This window comes from Rutidosis leptorrhynchoides, chromosome 1 (genome assembly GCF_046630445.1).
Source record: "Rutidosis leptorrhynchoides isolate AG116_Rl617_1_P2 chromosome 1, CSIRO_AGI_Rlap_v1, whole genome shotgun sequence".
In the NCBI taxonomy this organism is placed as follows: domain Eukaryota; kingdom Viridiplantae; phylum Streptophyta; class Magnoliopsida; order Asterales; family Asteraceae; genus Rutidosis; species Rutidosis leptorrhynchoides.
The window spans coordinates 16,793,529-16,817,897 of NC_092333.1; the positions used below are offsets into that span (position 1 = coordinate 16,793,529).

Genomic DNA, 24,369 nt, shown 5'->3' on the forward strand with positions numbered 1-24,369 from the left:
ATCGATTATTTATTCCTTAATTATAACATAGCGAAAAATCATTTACTAATATTATGAAGTTATCTCACTTATTTATAACGAAATCAAATGCTAATATTTTGCAAGATTTTATGCTTTGGAAAACGTCACAAAAGCCCAAAGCCAAATGGTTAGAAACGAAAATAACAAAAAAAACAACAAATACCAATGTACCTGCAGACTAATTCTTACACGTATACATGCAAACTTAATTACAAATACCCTCTCAATATTCACACACACAAAAACACTCTGTAAAAACACACACACATCCAACCTTTATCTTCTTCTTCTTCTTTTTCTTTTTTTTTTTTTTCAAATTCTTGTAATATATTTCCAAGATCATAACTTTCTTTGTTTTGTTATGTAAAAGAAAAATATGGGTTCATATTCTGGGAAAATATTATGGTTGATTATAATTCCAGTGGCTTTAATTCTTGGATTTTTGATCTTAAAAAGATCAAACAAAGAAGTTAGTTTTTCCAATAGTTATAATTTGGGTTCTTTTAGGAATGATTCTGAAACAAAACTAGCACCAGTTTCTCAAGAAAGTGAAGGTGGATTTTTTCCCGACCGGCGGTGGAGGACGGCGGACGACGGCGGAGATGGTGGTGTTCAGATGGCTGACGTTCCATCTTTACCACCGATTACTCTTGAAGAAGATATGGACATGCAACAACCTGTATGTACTTGAATTCTCTTACCTTTTTAAATTTTTGATTTTTACTGTTTTTGGAAATTGTTGACTTTACTAAATTGAATCTGCATGCATTTATATGTTCTTGATATTATTTTTACTTATTCAGTTTTAAATTAATATGTGATTGTTAGTGTTCTTCATTTGGAAATGATATTCTTGCATGCAATAATTAATGATATATGCCAAAAACTTATGTTAAAATACTTAAAAATATGAGATAGTCAAGCAATGAAATCAACTTTTAATATAGAATTTAATAATTTATTTTAATAGAATACAAGTAACTAAAAGAAGTACTCCGTATAACTTTATTCTTGATTGATTAATATATAAATATAAAATTGTAGACTACGCCTGATATAAAAAATAAATAAGTTTTAGCCTTTTTGTTTATGATAATTTTTTAGTATTCCTTGCTTGCATTCAAGTGTCATTTGAAGAATAATGCTAGGATTATAACTGCATAATTACTTTTTGACCTTTAACTTGGCACTTTATGATTTTTTATTTTGTTTTAGTTTTCTGAATTTATTTTGGTAAATTTGTCATTATATTGAGATAATTGTATTACGTTTTTATATGCCAATAAATTGACAAAATATTTGATATAAGTATAATCACTGTATCTCAGTGGCATTGCATATGATTCATTTAGCTAATATGATATTTTAAAGAAACTACGACATCTCATATGGAACTACACTCAATAACCTAATGAAGAAACATGTGCTACATTATGATTTTGGCAAAAAATGATACACTTGCAATGTTTTTTAGTAGGTTAAAAAGGAGAATAAATTGTGATCATCTTCAATTGTCAAATAAAGTTTGTATATATGATTTTAGGATCGTAATAACCCAAATAATATGACGAATACATATATGGACCAGTATCCATCCTTCAAATTAGGTGTAACTTTTGACTTTTAGAATTCACAATATGTAGTTTTGACCCAAAAATAGCAAATTACCTATTTTTAGGATCCAACTCCCATAGAGAAAGTAAATAATGCACTGTCAATTTTAAAAGACGAGTTTTATAGTACTAAGCCTAAAGCTAGGTATATGGATTTAGTATGATTGTTGAATTCCTTTGCGTTCGTGTGTGTTTAACATCGATATAATGTAAATGAGAATACTATCATATTTAATTTGATGTTTTCGCTAAACCATTATGTGTGTTACTGTTTATATGAAGAGCTAAAATAATAATAAAAAAGTTATAATCAATCATCAAATTTTAAGGATTGTTAAGCAATTTTGCATTCATTTGTGAACAGGACATTACTACGGAAGATGACAACTTTGCTATATCTTCAAATATCTCAAACTTTCACCTTTCAACAAATGAAACGGACAATTTGCCAACAATTACGAAAGTTCCAAGAAACTTTACCAGTTTAGATAAACTTGAAGCTGGCCTTGTGCAAGCTCGAGCCGCAATTAAAGACGCAAGAAACGAGACACAGATCAACGATCCCGACTATACCCCTTACGGTCCAATATATTGGAATGCCTCTGTGTTCCACCGGTCCGTATTCAACTTTACTTTTTAGCCACGGGACATAAAATGGATTTTGAACTATAACTATTTCATTTTCTGGATATTATCATATAGCTTGTAGCTACTTTTTTTCAGTTAATTGTCATGATAATGATTTTTTTTTTTCAAGAATAGGAGCTATTTGGAAATGGAAAAAAGATTCAAGGTATACGTCTATGAAGAAGGGGAACCGCCGATATTTCACGATGGTCCTTGCAAGAGCATATATGCAATGGAAGGTAGCTTTATTTTCCATATGGAAACGACCGAGTTCAGAACTCGGGATCCTGAAAAAGCTCATATCTTTTTCCTTCCGATTAGTTCGTCTATGATGGTTCGATTTATATTGGACCGCAAATCTAGTGACCATTGGACCCCAATGAAGCGAACGGTCAAAGATTATGTCAATCTTGTTGCATCTAGATACCCTTTTTGGAACCGAAGCCTTGGTGCTGATCACTTCATTGTTGCTTGCCATGATTGGGTACGTAAATCAATCTCTCATATTCTTGAAAAGCCGACATTAGATGTTATTTCATTTAGATATAAGTTGGATAAATTAGGGTTATGTATATAACTAAAAAGGAAACCGGTCAAACATGTTCTGTGTTGCGAATGGATTGTTTCAATAAATAAAACATCATTAATTATTTAATTGAAAAAATTATATTTTCTTGAACTTCTTGAGCTTTCAAAAGTTCATTAACTGGGATTTCTGTTAATTGTAGCAGGGACCTGAGCTTTCGAAAGCTGTTCCTGAACTTTTTACAAACTCGATACGAGCCCTATGCAATGCAAACACCTCGGAAGGGTTCAAGCCATCGAAAGATGTTTCGATCCCAGAAATCTTGCTCCACGATGGAACAATGCGCGGTCACATTGGTGGGCCATCCCCAAGGCATCGTCATGTTCTCGCCTTTTTTGCAGGTGGAGTTCACGGCCCAATAAGACCGATTCTCTTAGAGCATTGGGAAAACAAAGATCCCGATATACAAGTACACAAGTACCTTCCAAAAGGCGTTTCATATATTGATATGTTAAGACAAAGCAAATACTGTATCTCGCCAAGTGGTTATGAAGTGGCTAGTCCGAGAATGGTTGAAGCGCTATACACAGGATGTGTTCCAGTACTTATAAAAGATCATTACGTAGCGCCATTTAGCGACGTTTTGAATTGGAAATCGTTTGCGGTTATAGTTCAAGTTGAGGACATTCCCAACCTTAAGAAAATATTGACGGGAATATCAACGAGGCAGTACTTGCGAATGCAACGAAGGGGTAAACAGGTAAAAAGACATTTTGAGGTTAATTATCCGCCAAAGAGGTACGATGTTTTTCATATGATATTGCATTCGGTTTGGCTTCGAAGACTGAATGCTCGTATTCGTGATAGCAGCTGAGTTTTGATATTTTGTGTATTGTTTTGGATATGTAGCAAGGGTACAAAGTTGAAAATCTCTTTCTCTTAGCCTTGTAGTGTAAGACAAAACAAATGTAGTGCAATTTCAGCACATAATTGAAAGTGATCAAATGTGTGAAATGTTATTATGGAATGAAAAATGATTAACACCTTGCCAAATGCATTTGCCTGATTTAATCGTGTTTGTAACCCCTAATTCATCATTGAAAACCGAATCCAAAGAGCTGATGCCGAAATTTGAAAGTGTAAAATGGGTCGTCGGGTATCACATATGAAAGTCTCGAAACGACGTGGTTTTTGGCAACAAAATGTGGAACACACCAATCGCCTTAGCTAAGATTCAAACATCTTCTTTCGAGTAGATTTCAAAACGCCACAAAGGATCCTCGTTGGACTGCACCAGAGTTGTTGATCAACCCGATCTGTTATCTTTCATCAACAAACAATAGAGCGGGGATTGGTTAATCTTGGTTGTTTTGATGTCAAGTGTATATATCTTGTAGTGTAGCTTCGTTTTCGTTTGGTTCGCAATGTGTGTGGTTTCTCTGTATATATCATACTTGTACATAGTTTTGTCGATCTATTAAATGGCTTCCGTTTAAATAAAAAAATAATAAATGAAAAATGATTACCTAATTATATATGGAAAATCAGCCACTAATGAAATCCAGTCCATTATAATTGTTTTGACGTTATTCAGTCCATAGAGTTTATGTTTGTAATTACAAACATCAATTGGGCTGGTATCTTATTTTGGGCCAACTTTTATCTAATCAAAAATCCAGTCCATTATAATTGTTTTGAAGTTATTCATCCACGATCCACGTCAGATGATTATTTTCAATGAAATGATTATTTCAACTAAACACTTCATTTGGGTAATGGGGGTAAGTAATTTTTTTTTCGTTTTTTTTGAAATTTTTATTTCAGACATTAAGATCACATGAAAATATGAACATTTAAGAAAGACATTTTGTGATGAATGTTATTATTTTGGCGGTAAAACGCTCGAAGAAAAAAATGAAAACATTAAATACATTGAATGTTTTGATTATGAGTTTTTTTTAAGGAGTTAGAAATTAGGGTTTAGAAATTAGGGGTTAAAAATTAGGGTTTAGCTATTAGGGTTTAGAAATTAGGGTTTTGGGTTTAGAAATTAGGGTTTTGGGTTTAGAAATTAGGGTTTAGATTGAATATTTTAGCACGAACGGTTTAAAGTTTAGGGTTTTGGGTTGAGTCCGTAAACCCTCAACCCAAAACCCTAAACCCTAAACCTTAAACTCTAAATCGGGCTAAATTCGAAACAAACACTTCACACAAGATGAAAACAAAACGATGCAAATAAACTCAACAGCAAAACACTCAATGCATTGAATGTTTTTATTTTTTTATTCGAGTGTTTTCCTGCCAAAATAATGACATTCATCACAAAGTGTCTTTTTTAAATGTTCATATTTTCATCTAATCTATAATGTCCGTGAACAACGTTTTTTCAAAAAACAAAAAACAAAAAAAAAAAAAAAAACTTTGCTTCCCCCTTCCCCCCAAAAAAGTGTTTCCCTCTTGATTATGACCCTACAGTCAAATGGAAAGCATAAATTTATGTCAATCGTCGATATGCTTAAAATAATTTTTGATTTTTTCGTAAGTTTATTACAATTAATAGTTGAATGAGAATCATATAGTTTTGTATCAACCGTCGATATACGTTTTGTAAATGTAAGTTACTCTATATTAAAATAATGTTTTAAGATACGAAGTATATAGCTAGACCATTTATATTGTGTATTCTAACCGGACTAATAGCAAGTAAGACCACTTTTGAAGGGCGTGAGAGGAATTTTCCATCACTTATGTGGCATCCTTGGTGGTAGGGCTCTAACGCTTCTGACGCCTCTAACGGGGCGTCGCCCGTGACGTTGAAGGGCGTTAGTCATGAATCTGACAATAAAAATTAATGCGTCAAGGGTTATTCGGCCAATCGGAATTCACCATTAATTTTTATATACTATTTATTTACTTATTTTTATACTTAACTACCAATCATATTTTATCATATCACACATATAACAATCCTCATTTTTTCCGTTCTGAAGTGACTAAAATGCCCTTAGGGTTTCACCAGGTTGTTTTGTGTATTTGAGTTAGGGTTGTTATCCGTTCATAATTAATGATCTTAATTAATACTTGAATATATTATCCTTAAACCCTAACCCTAATACCAAATTAATAATATAAACTATATGTAGTAAATTAAGTGTGACAATTTATATACATTTAAAACTAATGAGAACTAAATAAAAATTTAATAAAAGACATGGGCAAATAATGTGAATAAATAAATAAAACTATTATTAAATAAGATTAACAATTATATATATATATATATATATATATATATATATATATATATATATATATATATATATATATATATATATATATATATAGTAATTGCAGGAAAAAAAATAATAATACAAATAAAAGTCGGCTAGCTAAAAAAAAAAAAAGACTTGATCATTAAGTAAATTACTAATCCTAGTTTAATCCTAACATCTTCATCTTAATCATTGATCACCAAGTTTTCCTAGAATCCTAATGTGATTACAATATATCCTAATCCTCTATAAAAAGGCTCATGTTTTTCCATTAGGATTATGTCGACTAAAACTATGCAGGCTTGTGGAGGACTGATTTGGGGCTGTTTGAGTGTCGACTAAAAGAGGGAAGGGGCTGCAGGAATATGTCGACTAAACAAGCAACAATGAGAGGAATTTTTGTGGTTTATACTTCTTGCGTGGAATATCTTACTTGCTACTAAGGTGAACTTCATAGCCTCATTTTTACTATTTATTAACCGTTTTACAACTTTAAGTGAGACACATGCTTGCTTTTAAATGATTTACAATTTAGACACAAGTGCCTAAACTTTTTGATATGCAACTTCGTGAGACTATTGTTAACTTGTATTGATTGTATCTTTACATGCAAATCCTCGCCATAATATCGTTAATTGTTGGAATTAAAATGTTGCAAGCTTAATTATTGTGAGTAGGCCTATTGAGAGTGACGTCTCTACCCATTGACCTATCGTCAAGGGGGTACATAATAATGATTGTCGACACCCGTACAGTGTCAGGGGTTTTATGTTTAGCTCGGTATTATAACTCATGGCATATCAATATTTTTATGTTTGAACTAAATCTTGTTGTCTAAAACTTATTATGATTGTTAAACCTATGATGTTCACTCAACCATTGTGTTGACATTTTAAGCATGTTTGTCTCAGGTGAAGATTAGCTTATGTGCTGCCCTATGATGCTTAGCTAGCTGATGCATTGGAGTTCACATATTTAAAACTTATCATTTGTTATTTACATATGAATTTCATTATGTAAAACATTATTATGTTTCCGCTGCAAATCAAACTTTGTTAAAACGTCTCATGTAGAGTCGTTCTCGCTTGTATATACTTGTGTTGTGATATTGTGAAGTCATATTTTCCCGACCCTATTTGGGGGTATGACAACACACCACAATTTAACACTCAAATTTGACATTCTCGTATAGTTAACTTTATACTTTACCACATTACTAGTATACAACCTGTCTGTAAAAGTGTGAGGTCATAGGCAATTAGACAAGGTTATAAATGGGAAGTTTTAGAAATGGTCCAAGTGAGTAACCCTTCAAAACTCAAAAGGGTACACCACCTGCTACTTTGTCATGATGACTCCAAACGGTACACTTGTTATAATTTCGTTGGTTCATATGGCAGCTGATATTCACCGGTCTTTATAAGTGGTCGGCCATTTGCTAACCCCAAGAAATATACAAAACCCCAAATGTTTTCATGGTGAAGCGGTTTTTCAAGTTTTAAAGTCTTGTCCCTCTATTCATGGCCCATGAACGATTTCTATGTTCATTCCTCCAATCACTGTAAAACATGACACTACTTTGTTTCGATAATATTTATTTTTCTTGATTCTACTTGTACGCCGTATCACTTATTATACATATTGATATTGATATTGGTCACATTACTTTATGCCTTAGTGTTAAAATTAAAAAATGAATATATATATATATATATATATATATATATATATATATATATATATATATATATATATATATCTATATCCAATCATCTGAACATTATATGATGAACGGTTAAGACTAGTATTATCCATGTGTATGTTTTCACAGTCACATTGTGTTGAGCAAAGTGACACCGAATTATAGCAAATCACTAGTAATAATATGAAAACGATAATAAATGAACACCGAGATTTAACGTGAAAAACCCCAATAGGGTAAAAACCACGGGCAAGGAAAGAAACGTTTCACTAATAAGAATAATAGGAATTACAACTTCTCTCTAATTACAAGGATAATTACTAATGCTTATATCTCTTGTAATTAGGAGACTAAACTCAAACTCTCTATTACACTCTTAGAATATAAGAAGAAGAATGTGTTTTGGGATGATTTGAATGCTTGCTTATGGCTCTATTTATAGTAGTAAGGATTGGGATTTGGTGAGAGTTAGGCAAGTTAGGTAATGAAAAGTGTTACCTACAACTTACCAACAACCATCCACTTATTTTACCAACTACATCCACCAACAACATCTACCAACAACCATTTATATTTTCTATTTCAACAATCTCCCACTTGAAGATTTGATTGAAGCTCAATCAATCTTCACACGATAATCCTTCCTTGCCAATGATGTTGCTTACGTTTCCGCTAGGCCGCATGAGGAACGGCACCAAATAAACTTGTCACGGTTGATTGACTTTGTTAGAAAATCGGCCACATTGTCGTCAGTATGAATTTTCTGCACATCCACGGTTCCTTCTTCCACTTTCTCACGAACGAAGTGATACTGAACTCGTATATGCTTTGTCTTTGAATGAAATGCTGGATTCCTTGCAAGATGCAAGGCACTCTGGTTGTCACAAAATAGAGTGATATTCTCTTGTTTGTGCCCGAGTTCCTCCAACAACATCTTCAACCATACTGCCTCTTTAGTAGCGTGAGTAGCTGCTACATATTCTGCTTCTGTTGTTGATGTCGCCACAACTGACTGCAGTTTTGAAACCCAGCTTATTGTTCCACCACAAAGTGTAAAAACATATGCAGTGGTAGATTTACTTTTATCCATATCACCTGCATAATATGAATCAACATACCCTTTGACAATAAATTCCGGTTCCCCATAACATAATGCAACATCCAAAGTACCCTTAATGTATTTTAGGATCCTCTTTACCAGGATTCGCCATGTACCGACTAACTACTCCCACTGCATGTGCAATGTCTGGTCTTGTACATATCATTGCGAACATTAAACTTCCCACTGCTGATGCATACGGTACTCGAGACATCTCCTTCCTCTCGTATTCACTGCTAGGACACATAACGGAGGATAACTTGAGATTAGTAGGAAGTGGGGTTGAGATTGGCTTACTATCTTGCATATTGAAGCGCTGCAAGACTTTCTTCAAATAATTCTTTTGAGAAAGCCAAATCTTCCTATTATCTCTGTCTCGGTGAATTTGCATCCCTAGAATCTTGTTTGCGGCACCCAAGTCTTTCATTTCAAACTCCCTAGCCAATTGAGCCTTCAGCTTATTAATACGATCTTAGTTGGGGCCTGCAACCAACATGTCGTCTACATATAACAGCAAAATGACAAAATCATTGTCCCCAAACCTCTTGAAATATGCACAAGGGTCTGCATAAAGTCTGTTATATTCAAGGTTCATTATGAAAGAATCAAATCTCTTGTACCAACATCTCGGCGCCTGTTTGAGACCATACAGAGATTTCTTTAACCTGCAAACCAAGTTCTTTTTTCCTTGTAGTTCAAAACCTTCTGTTTGAAGCATATAAATTTCTTCTTCAAGATTTCCATGAAGAAATGCAGTTTTCACATCTAGCTGCTCTAGATGCAAATCAAATGTAGCACACATCGCTATAACTACTCGAATTGTTGTAAGTCGAACCACAGGAGAAAATATTTCATTAAAGTCCGTACCTTCTTTCTGAGCATATCCTTTAACTACCAGTCTTGCACGATACCGCTCCACTTGATCATCGCCATTTCGCTTGATCTTATACACCCATTTATTTCCAATAGGTTTTCTACCTTTCGGCAATGGCACAATTTCCCATGTTTTATTTTTATGAAGAGCTTCAATTTCTTCGTGCATAGCTGTCATCCACCGAGATGCATCTGAATGATTTAGTGTCTCGCGAAGAGTTGTTGGCTCTCCTTCCTCTGTTAGAAGACAATATGCAACATTACTTTCCATAATATAATCCGAGTGCCACCCTGGACATTTCTGTTCCCGATTAGAAGTACGAGTCGTTGGAGCTTCATCAATGACTACTTGATTTTCATCGTTCTCTGGTATTGCTTCAGAAGAATCTTTATGAAATTCATTACCCACCTGTATCGGTATAGTTTCTTTTGAAGTGCTAACATCTTCAAGATCTTTGTCTTCTGTAAAGACAACATCTCTGCTGATGACTACTTTGTGGGCAGTGGGGTCCCACAAGCGATACCCCTTAACTCCATCAGCATACCCCAAGAACAAACACTTTCTGGACTTCGGATCCAACTTTGTCGTTTCTTGATAATTGTACATTGCGTACACAGGACTTCCAAATACATGAAGGTCAGAATAATTAACTGGTTTTTCAGTCCACATTTTCATCGGTGATTTCAACTCAATTGCAGTTGATGGTGACCGATTTATCACGTAACAGGCAGTACTTACTGCTTCTGCCCAGAATGATTTTCCCAAGCTTGCAGTTGCCAACATCGCCCTTGTTCTATCTAACAAGGTTCTGTTCATCCGCTCTGCCACTCCGTTTTGTTGAGGAGTGTATGCTGTTGTGAACTGCCTTTTGATACCTTCTTGTTTACAAAATTTATCAAATTCATCACCAGTGTATTCTCCTCCATTATCTGTCCTCAAACACTTGATCTTTTTACCAGATTCAAGTTCAACCCGCGCTTTGTAAACTTTGAAAACTTCAAACACATCTGCCTTCCTCTTGATTGGGTACACCCAACATCTCCTAGTGTAATCATCAATAAATGATACAAAATATTTTGCTCCTCCTAGGGATTGAACTGGTGCTTGCCACACATCAGAGTGAACCAATTCTAGAACCAATTTACTTCTAAAATTTGATGTGTTAAAATTCAGACGATGCTGCTTACTGATTACACAATGCTCACAAAAAGGTAGCGATACCTTTGTAAGACCAGGAATAAGATTTCTTTCAACAAGAATCTTCATACCTTGTTCAGACATGTGTCCAAGCTTTTGATGCCATGTCATAGCAACTTTATCACTTGAACTATTCGAAGCAACAGATGCTTCCGATTCCTGTACCGTCTCGCCTTTCAGAATGTATAAATTAGCACCCACCTTTTCTCCTTTCATAAGTACAACCGCGCCTTTCTTGATTATCATGATCTTCTCATGTATCACCATCTTACAACCAAGATCATCCAATTGTCCTAAAGACAATAAGTTCTTCTTCAAACCTTCCACGTGTCGTACACCTTGAATAGTACGAACTGTACCATCGTGCATCTTCAGAATGATATCTCCAATTCCAATGATCTTTAGTTCATGATCATTGCAACTATATACAGATCCTCCTGAGATACGTTCATATTGTTTGAACCATTCTCTTCTAGGGGTCATGTGAAAAGTAGCTCCCGAGTCAAATAACCAGACATCAACAAATGTCTTTCTGCCTTCATTTGCTACCACTGCCTCACTAACCAAAGCAGTCCCATCATCTGAAGTGCTTGCAATATTTCCTTGAGGATTTGAGTTATTTAAACTCCGACAATCCTTCTTCAGGTGACCTTTCTTGCCACAATTGTAGCATGTATAGGTCCTCTTCTTTTTAGACTTCAGTTTACCATGATTGTGACTCCCACTTGGGCCACGTTCCGTTGATCTCCCTCCAGACACCAATAAGGCCTCCACTTGTCGTGAACCGGCATGTTTGTCCTCCTTGTTATTGCGCCGATTTTCTTCTTCTAGAATAGCAGCCGCAACTTCATCATAGACTAGATACTCCGAGAGAACATTATTGGTTAAGTTAATAATGAGTTGATCATACGAATCAGGAAGACTCTGAAGTAAAAGTTCAGCACGTTCTTTTGGCTCCATATTGCAGCTTAATGAAGCGAGTTGAGAAAATAGAGTATTCAAAGAATTAATGTGCTCATTAACTGAAGTGGATTCATTCATGCGTAGCGCATAAAGTTTCCTCTTAAGGAATATCTTGTTGTGGAGTGATTTGGTCTCGTACAATTTTACGAGGTGATCCCAAATCTCTTTCGCCGTCTTCTTTTCTTCAATGCTAGACAAAACGCCATCTGCTAGTGCCAGATGAAGATTTGCGATAGCCTGGCCGTCCATCTCTTCCCATTTTTCATCAGTGACTTCAACGGAACGTCCACTGATGGCCGCCAAACACTTATCCTTTCTCAGGATAGCTTTCATCTTTAGTTTCCATAACGAGAAGTTACTCCCGTTGAACTTTTCAATTTCAAATTTCGTAGACATTGCTATAATTACAATCTTCTTTTTTTCGACAATATTATTTTTTTTCCTTGAAATAACACCCAAGGACTTTTACCGAGTGAAAATAATCTTACTTATTTTCTGATGTGGACGATCCACTCTCGTGGCAACCACAGAGCATACGATAAGTAGATTAACACACAAGATATTAGACCTTAGCTCTTGATACCACTTATTGAGCAAAGTGACACCGAATTATAGCAAACCACTAGTAATAATATGAAAACGATAATAAATGAACACCGAGATTTAACGTGAAAAACCCCAATAGGGTAAAAATCACGGGCAAGGAAAGAAACGTTTCACTAATAAGAATAATAGGAATTACAACTTCTCTCTAATTACAAGGATAATTACTAATGCTTATATCTCTTGTAATTAGGAGACTAAACTCAAACTCTCTATTACACTCTTTGAATATAAGAAGAAGAATGTGTTTTGGGATGATTTGAATGCTTGCTTATGGCTCTATTTATAGTAGTAAGGATTGAGATTTGGTGAGAGTTAGGCAAGTTAGGTAATGAAAAGTGTTACCTACAACTTACCAACAACCATCCACTTATTTTACCAACTACATCCACCAACAACATCTACCAACAACCATTTATATTTTCTATTTCAACACATTGTACTATATTAGCATTACCTCAACATTTTCTTCTCATCAATAACTCATCACACTACACTAGTATCCTAGTATCCATAACATACTACCCATCTAAATTAATTAATTAATAGAATGTATAAGTTTTAATACATATGGTGCAAACAAACAAAGCTAATACCGCCGTTTTTTAATATGCTAATACAACGACATGTTGCATCAAGGTCCTCCTAAGGAAGCTCCAAGGGAGCTCGCTAATATCGGTTGTTTGGCAACGACGCTCTTTGGCACCCCTTTGGCGCTGCCCGATATTAGCAGCCTAAGAGCACGAGGATTGCTTCCTAGGATAAATGTTAGGGAAAAAGGATGAATGTAAATAATATGCAGAACAATATATTTGAATATTAAAAAGTTATATCTATTTTAGAAATTAAAATATTAAAGTAATACAATAATATAAAACAGATACTCCTATGTCGCAAAATAAATATTCACCTTACTATTTATATATGCCGCAAAATAATTTTCAATATTCAAAAAATAACTACTCATATTATATATCATTTAACTCTCTATTTTACCCTAATTTATTACTATCAACTATTCATTTTAAGAATTAAAATTCAATCAAATATACCTTGAATATAAGGACATAATAGACATTTATTCAACTTATCTTAAATCTAACAAAAAAATTTATTGGAACAATTAAAATGGGACACATGGATTAATACACAAAATAAAGTATTTTAATTAATTACAGAATTTGCAAGCTCTAAAAAATATAAAGAAAATAACTTATAATAAATTTAGATTCTTAATAATATATATATATATATATATATATATATATATATATATATATATATATATATTATAGATGCTAAAAATTTACATACCTTAAATAAAATCGTACTCCTAAATAATACAGTTGAACTCCTAAGTAATTATAAATGAACTCTTAAAGCCCGAGAAACTAATGATCTATCAACTACCTGTTAAGCCGGTCCACAATGTCGCTCCACTTACGATTTTCCTTGAGCTTTGTCTATCTTAAGGCTCTGTATTCCAGAGTTCTTCATTAAAAGAAATGAGAAGAAGAGAAGAGAAAGGGGAAGAACCTGAATCCTTCCAAATCGGATGGAAAGGGTTGATGGAAAATTACACTGAATTTTCCTTCCCCTTCTTTACCTTTCTCTTCGAAATAAAATTTAGCAACACCAATCTTATTTAGCTTCCTTCTGATTCTTTCCATTTCTCTCTAAAATTAAACTTTTGAACAGAGGCTAAGTGAGAGCATTTTTGTATGGAATAATGGTGTGTTGTTGCTATTATATTTTATATTCATCCATAAATTAGACACCAATTTGAGTATTACCACGGACCCGCGGTTTGAATCTTTTGATACGACGATCAAACATATTCGTCTTCGTCTTCCGACACCCTTGAGTCTGAACTCCCGTGACTATAAGGAGATTAAATTTTTCAGCTCCATGAATTCGAACTCATGACCTCCACTTTCAAAGGATAGGACATAACCACTTCCCCACCACCTCATGGTTATGAACGCTGCTTGATAACCTTTGGGTGGCGAAAAGCCATCCGCTCCGTCTTAAATATGTCAAAGTTTATTACCATATTATATAATAGACAAAAGTTATGAATATTAACTATGGTCATTTTCGTCCTTTTACCTTTTCTAAAAAAAAAAAAAAAATTTAACTAAATTTCATTACACCAACAAAGCCTCCCACACCTTTTTCAAAAATTCAAATCGACCCCCCAAACAGAGGAGTAAAGTGTCAAATAATCATTTTCATAAAAAATCTTAAATAAACTCCACTCAAATATTTAACGGGTCATATCTTCTCGCTCGCAACGAGTTAAATTTTTCCGACACCATCGTTAAACTCAAAATAATTTTAGGAACACGATGTCACTAACTATACGCAAAGCGGACGCTTTTTTAAAAAACGCTAAATATTTGAGATACTTTTCATACACGTTGATTTTTCGTTAAATTTTTAAAAGTCGACAATTCCATAACGAAACGCGGAGATACACATATATTTTTAATTTAAAATAACATTTAAATCTTTCACGAGTTATACCTTTTAGTTAAACTCGAGTTGCGCTTCAACGACATCATCGTTAACCACGAAATAATTTTACAAACTAAACGCAATAAAATACATTGAAAACGAACCCCTGCACGAAGCGAGGGTTCGAAAACTAGTTCCTTCTAAAGTACAAAATTCACCTCATCAAACGTGTATGGGTATGAATCCTCTGATCGGGAGAAGAGATGTGGTCGGAATTTCATATGTAGGTGATAAAATTATGAGAGTAGAACACGTGATCGATCACACCAAAAGTAGCTGCCGTCTAAGTATCAATGTTATTAGCATGATGCAGACTCGTTTTCATCGTATTAGCGTGGTACAAAGACCAGGATGCAACTCTCCCCACACTTATGAGTTTTCGGCTGGTCCCCTCTATTTAAATAAGATTAGCTAGCTGTACCTTAAATAACCTTTCTTCACAGTGAAGATCTTGATAAAGGTAAAGACACACCTCTGTAAAACTGTCCAATTGGCATATAAAAACCGACCCACAGTTTTTTTACTCTACAACACTTTACACTCAAGAAGATAAAGTCTGCATAAATACTCAGCCAGATGAGTCTCCAAAAATAAATCTGCCTATCTAAACCATACAAGAAAATCAGTATTCCCTTCAATATTATAATGATATTACAACCATAACCCAGTTGGTGTACAAATACATACATAAGCAAATGATATGAATCTTTAGCAATAAGATACAAGAACCCAATGTCTTTTCATTGGAGAGTATAGGCTGATCTCAAGCCTTAAACTTTGTATCTTTAAAGATATGCATTGAAATGTAGAATAGGTTGTGTCGTTGTAAGCAGATCTATTGTACCTAGCCATTATAAAAAAGAGGAAGTGTAACAAGCTGAGGTGAATTGATATGGTTAGTTGCAAGGTCGTTCAGACCTCCACCACCATCATTATTATTATTATCTCTTCTATCTGCTGCTGCACCATTCTGCTTTGCAGTTGCAACCTGTAAGTTAAAACATCTTGTTCACTTTAGCTACATTTGATTTCATTGCATTTTTCCAATATATTTGATTATACAAGATATTTTAAACGACTAAAACTACTCCCAGAAACAACATTTGAAGCAAGCAAGACATCAGATCTGGGCAAGTAAATACAACTACAAAAATACATGAAAGGGAACTTCATTTTTGAACTACAAAATCAAATGACACACAAAAAAAATCATATAGGTAAACAAGATCTGATACTTTATGCTAGTTTTTGTTTCTCCACGAGAGTTAACAGGGTAGGCAGGCAGATAAATGGCTGGTTGTATCCATCAAATTTTGTGATAAACAAGTCGATTTAATCAGCTTGATGTTACAAAAAATTTGTCATTTTCATAGGGGGAACTGATTTAGAAACTTACTTGTTTCTCCAATTCTTCAATTCCTTCGGTCGATTTTGTTTCCTATTCACAAAAATATTATATCAGATAACATTGTACAGAAGGGTTATTGGCCTGAGGCTAAGGGTTAAAGTCCCATTTAGGACAATGTATATATTTGTGGTGATTGTGGGCAAAGAATCAGGCTTTCAAGAAAAGAAGTTTAGATTCATAATGTCTTTATTCTGATTCTTATCATAACATTACACTCTTCTTAACAGGGTGAGGAGATACAGTCGCGATGTACGGAAGGGGAACCATCAAGGTGTGACATGTGGATGACCTTGCAATTAACCATATGAATTAACCTCCGCATACAATCAAAGCAACAGGCTGGACTTGATCAGCAATCCAGTTATCACTGAACCCCTTATGTTTAGTTATTTCGTTTTAGATTATGACTATGTGTGTGTGTGTGCGCCTGCGCATGAGTGCGCGTGCGTGCGCGATTCACATATGTGGTTGTAAAAGTCCCCCAGCTAGTCGGGATTTTTGAAGTAGTCCGACTATTACCCAACTAGTCTCCGACTTTGCCGATTTATTCGGTCAAAGTTGTTAAAGTCCAATTTAGATGGTCAAAGTCAGGCTTAATAGTTCAAAGCCAGATTTATTCTCAGTAAATTCAGTCAAAGTATGTAAAATACAGTCAAAAGTCAAAGTTGCTCAACTTCCGACTAGTCTTCGGCTAGACCGAGCAGTTTCTACCAACTAGTCCCCACTAATGGCCTTAACAACCTAATTTGCAGCTAACCACATTGAAATTGGACTCCGAGTAATCCTGCCCCCGAATCGTCCGCGCATGCACGAACACACGCATGACACACACACACACATATATATTTATATATATTTAAATATTACACGCCAACACATCTAACTGGAAAACATAAGTATTTCAAACATAGATATTTTGCACACAATCAATTCTAGTAATAAAATTTAACATTTCACCAAACTTTTACCGACTCAGCTCGACTTTGACCCGACTTTTTAGCTTTGGCCGACTTTTAAGGCATCTTTGAGCGAGTCGGGACAGGTTGGTCCCAAAGAGACGCGTGACTCGTCCGACTTTTACAATAGTGGGTGTAACAATGCTTCAGGTACATTGCAACACAAATGCGATCATTGGTACCCTATGTACCATTTGGCAAGGCAAGTTAAAACACGTTTTCAGACCCCTCATGAGTAAGGTACTATGACAGTACGGCCCCCGACTAGTTTTTCAAAAATAAGAATCACATAGTGTATTTCCTAGTCTCAATATTACTCTTTTTTTGTGTCTACCATATGGAAATCATTTTGACCCTATAGAATAAGTAAAAAAGGGTCTATAGTCGATGTAAAGCATAAAGGAAACTTAAAATAGAACAATCAACACTTAAAAGAAATAAAACTTAATGTCAGGGTCAAACTGTTGCATTTTAGAGTCGCATTAAAAATGTATTTTCTTTCAGAGCAGTTAGAACTTCTCATAAAACTCGGGAGTATCTGTGCGTAACAATCGAAGTATAGGCATACCTGTTCTTTTAGGTTTGATATGTATTCCATCATCAACTGAGTCTGCACCAACCAAAATTATGGTCAAGTTATAATCTCTTGCAAACAACATTTCGTCTGTAGTAAAACGAAAGATGTCACATGATGGTGTACATTTTGTTTTGACTATAATATGATACTGCAATGGTAAAAGTGTAAAACATTTAGTTGGTTTTTATCATCTTGAAACTGAATATTCAAATACAAGGCAATTAATACAGATTTTCCAGCATCTAACTACGCATGTAGCTTTTGGCTCTTATTTGGCACTTAATTTTGTGGATTATGTTAGAATTCACATATATGGCATGGTCTGCTAGATCAACTAGACAAAGAGACAGATCATTCTATCCTTTTGGAACCCATTCGAGCGTTACACTGTAAGTACTTCAAAACATAGAAGAGAGTAACACTACACTTAGATGCATTTACGCATGGTCATAACCAATACGCATAACACGCAATCCTATTGTGTATACGTTAGAAGTCTAAATTTCTTTTACTACCAGTCTCTATTGACATCCACTCACCTTCATCAAGACCACTTTGCAAATTTCAAATTTATTCTGACCTGTGTAATTTATCTTTTCACGTCTCTACTTGTATAGGTTGTTGTTTATCTATCCCTGGGTATATGGCAGCACGGTAGAGTTGGACCCCTAACTCTTTTGGCGGTGCTTGAATAATCAGACACTCTTTCCCAGTTAATATGACTGTCTAATTGCTTGGCATTTAAACTTAGGCCCATGAATCAGGCACGTAGGCCCAAAAACGTTTAGTGCTAAACATTCAAAGTGGTCTAACGAATTGAACCCAGCCCACACTTTTATTAAAATGCATACTTCCAATCATTAAACAATATGTATCTAAAGCATATACCTTTGCCCTCGAATTTGATGCACCTACAATTTCTAGAGTAGTAAGAAGTGTGGATCAGAATGTTTCAGTACATGTATTGGCCCGTTCTCCATGTTCATCCATATACACATTCATGGATGTGAAATTCAAATGTCGGTTCAAGTAACCATGCACCAACTACCGTTCAGGCATGTTATTCTAAGCGGGTAATTAGCACGTACATTAAACTCCTCAATAAGGATAAAAAGAACATAGATAAATGTTGTTGTGAAGATCGAGTTGTGAGTTATCTTCCGTAATGAAAGAGCTTTCATAGCTCAAGATTTTTTTTAAAAGGCATGAAGTTGGAATCACTAACGGGATATAAACCACTCACCCGATCATTTTTCACGCACGCACGCGCCCCTAACCGCATTGCAGGAACCCGATCCATCAAATCCATACGAGCATGTGGACCAAGTTTGAATCAATAATGGGTCTAGGAGGAAAAACCCCCTGGGAAGGTTCGAACTTGCGACAACCTACTCCCCGTCCAATACAAAGTATTAGGATACCACTCAGCACTGGTTCATAGCTCTAAATGAGTGGCTAAAGGTAATAAATGAATCGTCGTTAGTTTACAAAAAAAGTTAACCAACGAATATACCTTATTGCATAGAAGTCACTTAAATGCTTTAGGTTGAAAGTACCACAACTCCATTGAGTTTGGCAACTCTAAGTGAACTTACCCAACCGCTAAAGATATACCCGACAAATGAGACTCATAGCTTAAAAAATGGATCCATTAGGTTACTTATTTAACCATTTGGGTTCTTAAAAAAGTTAAAGAGTGGGTCAAATTTAGACTCATATGAAGCCTAACAAATATATATATATAAGGTCTAACAAGTCCTTAATAAGTCTTAAAGGGTCTTTACGAAATCTTAAAAATATTATTATCTAGTTGTTTTACGAGTTTGAGAAACGGGTCTTGGCCCGTTTGACACAAAAAATATCGGACCCGTTCGCTAGCCATTTCGACCCAAACCCGTTTGAGTCTCGATCCAACCCGGTCCAAGCCGACCCCTTTGCCAGGTATGGCTAAAGTCTATAGCTACAACAGAAAAGGTATGGTGCATGAGAAAATAAATATCTATGGCTATATAGTATTGACACGTGACATGTACAGTTAACACTTATGGACCTAGTCCAGCTTGGTATCGAGCTTCTAATGAAGTATATTTGAATAATCTTATGATGAATTTATCTTATCTAGTTATGCTCTACGTTCGAATTGACATAAACAGTGACAACAACTTCAAGCCTATCAGCTAGACCAAGATGCTAATCCACGAAAAGCACAATTGAAACAAATAATGACACCAACTTCAAGCCAATCGGCCTAATCAAGATGCTAATCCATGAAAAGCACGGCAGGAAACTCGAAAGAACTTATATACGGAGCTATTGGCTCACGCCGCTTAAGAATACACCTTCCATTAGTGCATTTTGGTCAAAATGAAAAAGAAAGGAAAACTCACAATATACCTTCCATTTGTGCATTTTTGGTCAAAATGAATCAAGAAAGCCAAACTCACAATACACCTTCCATTTGTGCATTCTTGGTCAAATTAAAAATAAAAAAAATAAAAAAAAAATAGAAAAAAGAAGGCAAACTCCCTAATGCAATAGTAGTTATGTCCTCATACAGAACAGAAACCATAAAAAAACCAAGTGAACAAGTCAATGTGTTTAAGCTTACGGAACAAACGGATGTACACATGAAGACACATGTTCATGTTCATTCATCAAGGAAATCATGTTGTTCGTCTTTGGTTATGTATTTATTAACATAAGATCGAATTGTAAATTCAACTTCCAAAATGATTCAAATAAATAATGTATTGAAAACTGTTACTTCTCTTTAATCAAGATCAAGATTAATATTATATTTGACCGTAAACAGCCCTTAAAGAAAGGTTGTAATGAAGGTAAATGAAGAAACCAAAGTTGTATTTTGTCCATCCTATTTAAAACACGCTCATGTTAATGACCGGAAAAGTAACTGTTAGTCTAGTTCTGGTGCAAACCTAGATGGCTAGATAGACCCTAGCATATGTTGTGTGTAAACAGTGTATTTTTGGTTTAAATGGGGCATGGCCTTTTTTAGCATTATGTCTCCCAAATCATTGATGGACTTCGCCTGTAAGGAGAAATTTCTAAACCATGCGTCAAATAAGAGCATAGTTCAAATCCATCATGTCACACGTAGAAGGAAAACCATCAAAGACAGAAGATATAAGTCATATGTTCCAAGCTCATATCATGAAGGATAAGCTCATAACTGTGCTAATCTGAAATTTGTGAACTGGGTTGATGGTATGTCACAAATTTAGTTGTGGATAAGGTGTTTGGATACACTTACGAATAAACCGCGACAAACTTCTACTAAACATGGCCAAACATGAATCATAAATAAGTCATATCTTGCTAAGAGTTATACGTTATCAATCAAACTATTGGTTACTAATATATTATTATCCAAATATTTGTCTAGAAGACATACATAAGTCATATAAACACAAGTATTGTGAAGGTAACTCAATACCAGCATGTAGAACAATAACAAATAACATTGGACAGTCACCTTTCTCAATCGTGTTTGCACAAGAGCAGCGTCAAGTTCTATTTCTAGTTGTGTCATGTCAGTCACAGATAGCTCCTCCCTATTATTCCCTTCAACAAGCCTGTGAAAAGAGTTGGATTTCATATTTGCTAATTGTTTGTTTGATCCATTATTTGAAAGACCTTTTTCTAATATACTATATACATATGGGATGTCTATTGACTGTCCAGATTATATATTACCTGTCCACCATTTGTAAAAGCTCTTTACAAGTTTGGAATCTTCTGCACTGCAACAAAAATTCCTGTAACAAGATTTTCAGTGCATCACATTAAAATCGGTAACTCATCACGTATATATGTACTTATACCGTTGAATGTATATATATTAAGTTGAAGCTTACTAAATCTCCATCAGGTCTTTCGATGTTTCTTTCTCCCTCTTCAAGGCGAGTTTCCTCATACCTAGAAAGTATTTGCTCCACACTGAAACAGGGGTGGTTACTAGTGATAAAAGTATCCTAGTGCAGCATGCAAAGCGAATGTATTTAAATATATTTAAGAGCATCTATTAGAATGCAACATTGTCAAAAAATTTAGTAACATTAAATTCTTGAATCAGGCAGTGAATTAAAAGATGGTAAGTAATCAGAACGTGAATCAACACCAGGCATATTATTTATATACATCGGAGCCTTGTTCATTACTATTTGACTAGTCATTTGATTAAGCAAGCCTAGAGAGTAGAGATATCTACACATTGGCTATTTTGCACAAACTAGGCCAATTGAAAGGAGAGCTTCATAAGACGTGACCAATTAATTCCATGAAGAATTGAATGCATGTAAAGAGACCTAAATTGTAACCAAAAGTGCACAAGGAAACATAAGTTTGCATATGCATAAAATCTAATTATCAAACCCTAGAAATTAACTGATATACCAAGTGCATAGAATAAAGCAGCAAACTACAATACCGGAGACATCAATTAACTGTGCATGTTAAAGCAAGGGAACGTGATACTTCATCAAAACCCTAGAAATTAAATTTCCATCTGTATATATCGCCCTATAATTTTACGCCTATTTAAATTAACTTACATCAGATCCATAGAGTACAGTATACATGTATCAATTTTAGATAGACAAATCGTATTACAAACAATTATAACGAATAACGATGAATAACGCACCTGTTGTTAGTACGACCACAGGAGGATTCGTAAAGCTTGCCGCGGGCGGAGAAAACGACGACGGCCATATCGACGTCGCAGAGAACGGAAAGGTGCCGTGCTTTTTTAAACAAACCTGACCTCCGTTTGGAAAATGTAACTTGACGGCTACTTTTGTCTTCGATCCGTTTCATTTCGAGCTTCTTTCGCCCCATTCTGCCGACACAACTTGTAAACCTAACTTTTTAACTTGTGATGGATTGAAGTTTGTGTGTGTGTGTGTATATTTATATACTCCGTAATAAAGCTTATCTGTAACTCTATCTTTACAGTTATTGTTAATATTATATTATTATTAATTGAATTGAATTGAATAACAAATTGATTGATGATAGGAAGTGGTGTAAAAGGAAGAAGTATGATCTGTAAATTCTTTGATATTTTTGTGTTTAAAAAGATATTTGTTGACGATGGTCAGTTTCTGCATAAATTAATCTCTCACATCCGAATTCTTTACACACGTGGTTAATATAACAACACACTGACACAGTTATCTTAGAGCAAGTTATATAGATAGTCCCTAAAGTTTATTCTAAATTACGATATTCATCCTTTAAGTCAAAATTACGCAGATGGTCCTATGATTTGTACCAGATTAATAGTACGGTCCGTGTAATCTTTTTTACCCGAGGGATCCATTTGAGTAAAAAACACATTGACCACACTTGTAATCCGGTATATACCACATAGACCGTCCTTGTAATTTTATCTTTATGTTTTGAAATGTTGGAAAAAATGGTGTAATTTTATCTTTATGTTTTGAAATGTTGGAAAAAATGGTATCACTAGTTCCCAACACACGCTCAATAAAAGACAGTAAAAAAATAAAAATAATCTTCAACACAAGAATCTAACGTGGAAAATCCAAAACAGGAGAAAAACCATGGTCCAAAGAGATAAATACACTATATCACAAATTGTTACAATGACATAGACGACTCTCTTAAGCCAACTACACTCTCCAAAGTATTTAAATAATACAACTCTCAAACAAGGGTAAAAAGTAATAATCAAATACTTAAAGTGTATTGATTGGTGCAAGTTGAAAGTAGCCCATGACCTCCTTTTATATTCAAGTAAGTCACCCACATTTTCTTCCATCTACTAATGTGGGACAAACATGCATTTTATACTCAAAGAGTTCACCCCTCATTTCTTCCATCCACCAATGTGGGACAAACAACCATATCAATTCTTCTAACCAAAATATAACCAATAAATCTCCACCTTTTGGATAGAATAAGATAATCATGCTTCCACATTGCAAGGATCATCGACGTAGACGCTTCCTCGATGACAACTTCAAGATCCGCATCTTCGTGTCGTTGACATTATCTCCCAAGAGATAAAACTTGCATCCCCATCGAACATTATCAAGACCCGGCAATCATTGTCTTCACAGACAATCATAATACTAAAAAGAATTATCATACTGCACCATAAAGAGTATAGCACTTAGAATATCACATTTCAAGCATTTCACATCGGCACATGTTGTATACCCAGCTGAACTGTTATGGTGTAACTTCCTGTTTGGCTTTCTTGAAAGTTCCATCAACTACAACATCAGTTTCCACCACACAACCTGCATCAACGCCAAACCAATGCCCATGTGTAATTTGTGAAACCGCTAACGAACATCCCTTTTCATGGTGGCGTGGACACACCATGAGGATGACGTGACTTCAGGGGAATTCGTCACTCTCCGTAAC

The 24,369-nt window shown here is 34.9% G+C and overlaps 2 protein-coding genes across 2 annotated transcripts; one reads left to right on the forward strand and one right to left on the reverse strand.

Moving 5' to 3' along the window:
• The first annotated feature begins 397 nt into the window (after positions 1 to 397).
• Positions 398 to 3,787, forward strand: LOC139857082 (probable glycosyltransferase At5g03795). Its single transcript, XM_071845804.1, has 4 exons — positions 398 to 700; positions 1,999 to 2,249; positions 2,397 to 2,745; positions 2,993 to 3,787. Exons 1-4 carry the CDS (start codon positions 398 to 400, stop codon positions 3,659 to 3,661), a joined length of 1,572 nt encoding a protein of 523 aa, XP_071701905.1. The 3' UTR covers positions 3,662 to 3,787.
• Positions 3,788 to 15,075: 11,288 nt separating this feature from the next.
• Positions 15,076 to 23,032, reverse strand: LOC139886401 (agamous-like MADS-box protein AGL27). Its single transcript, XM_071870213.1, has 7 exons — positions 22,619 to 23,032; positions 21,831 to 21,912; positions 21,670 to 21,731; positions 21,449 to 21,548; positions 17,947 to 17,988; positions 16,411 to 16,452; positions 15,076 to 16,002 (listed from the first exon to the last, which is right to left on the reverse strand). The coding sequence occupies exons 1-7, from the start codon at positions 22,810 to 22,812 to the stop codon at positions 15,859 to 15,861; spliced, it is 666 nt and encodes a 221-aa protein (XP_071726314.1). The 5' UTR covers positions 22,813 to 23,032; the 3' UTR covers positions 15,076 to 15,858.
• Between the last annotated feature and the right edge of the window lie 1,337 nt (positions 23,033 to 24,369).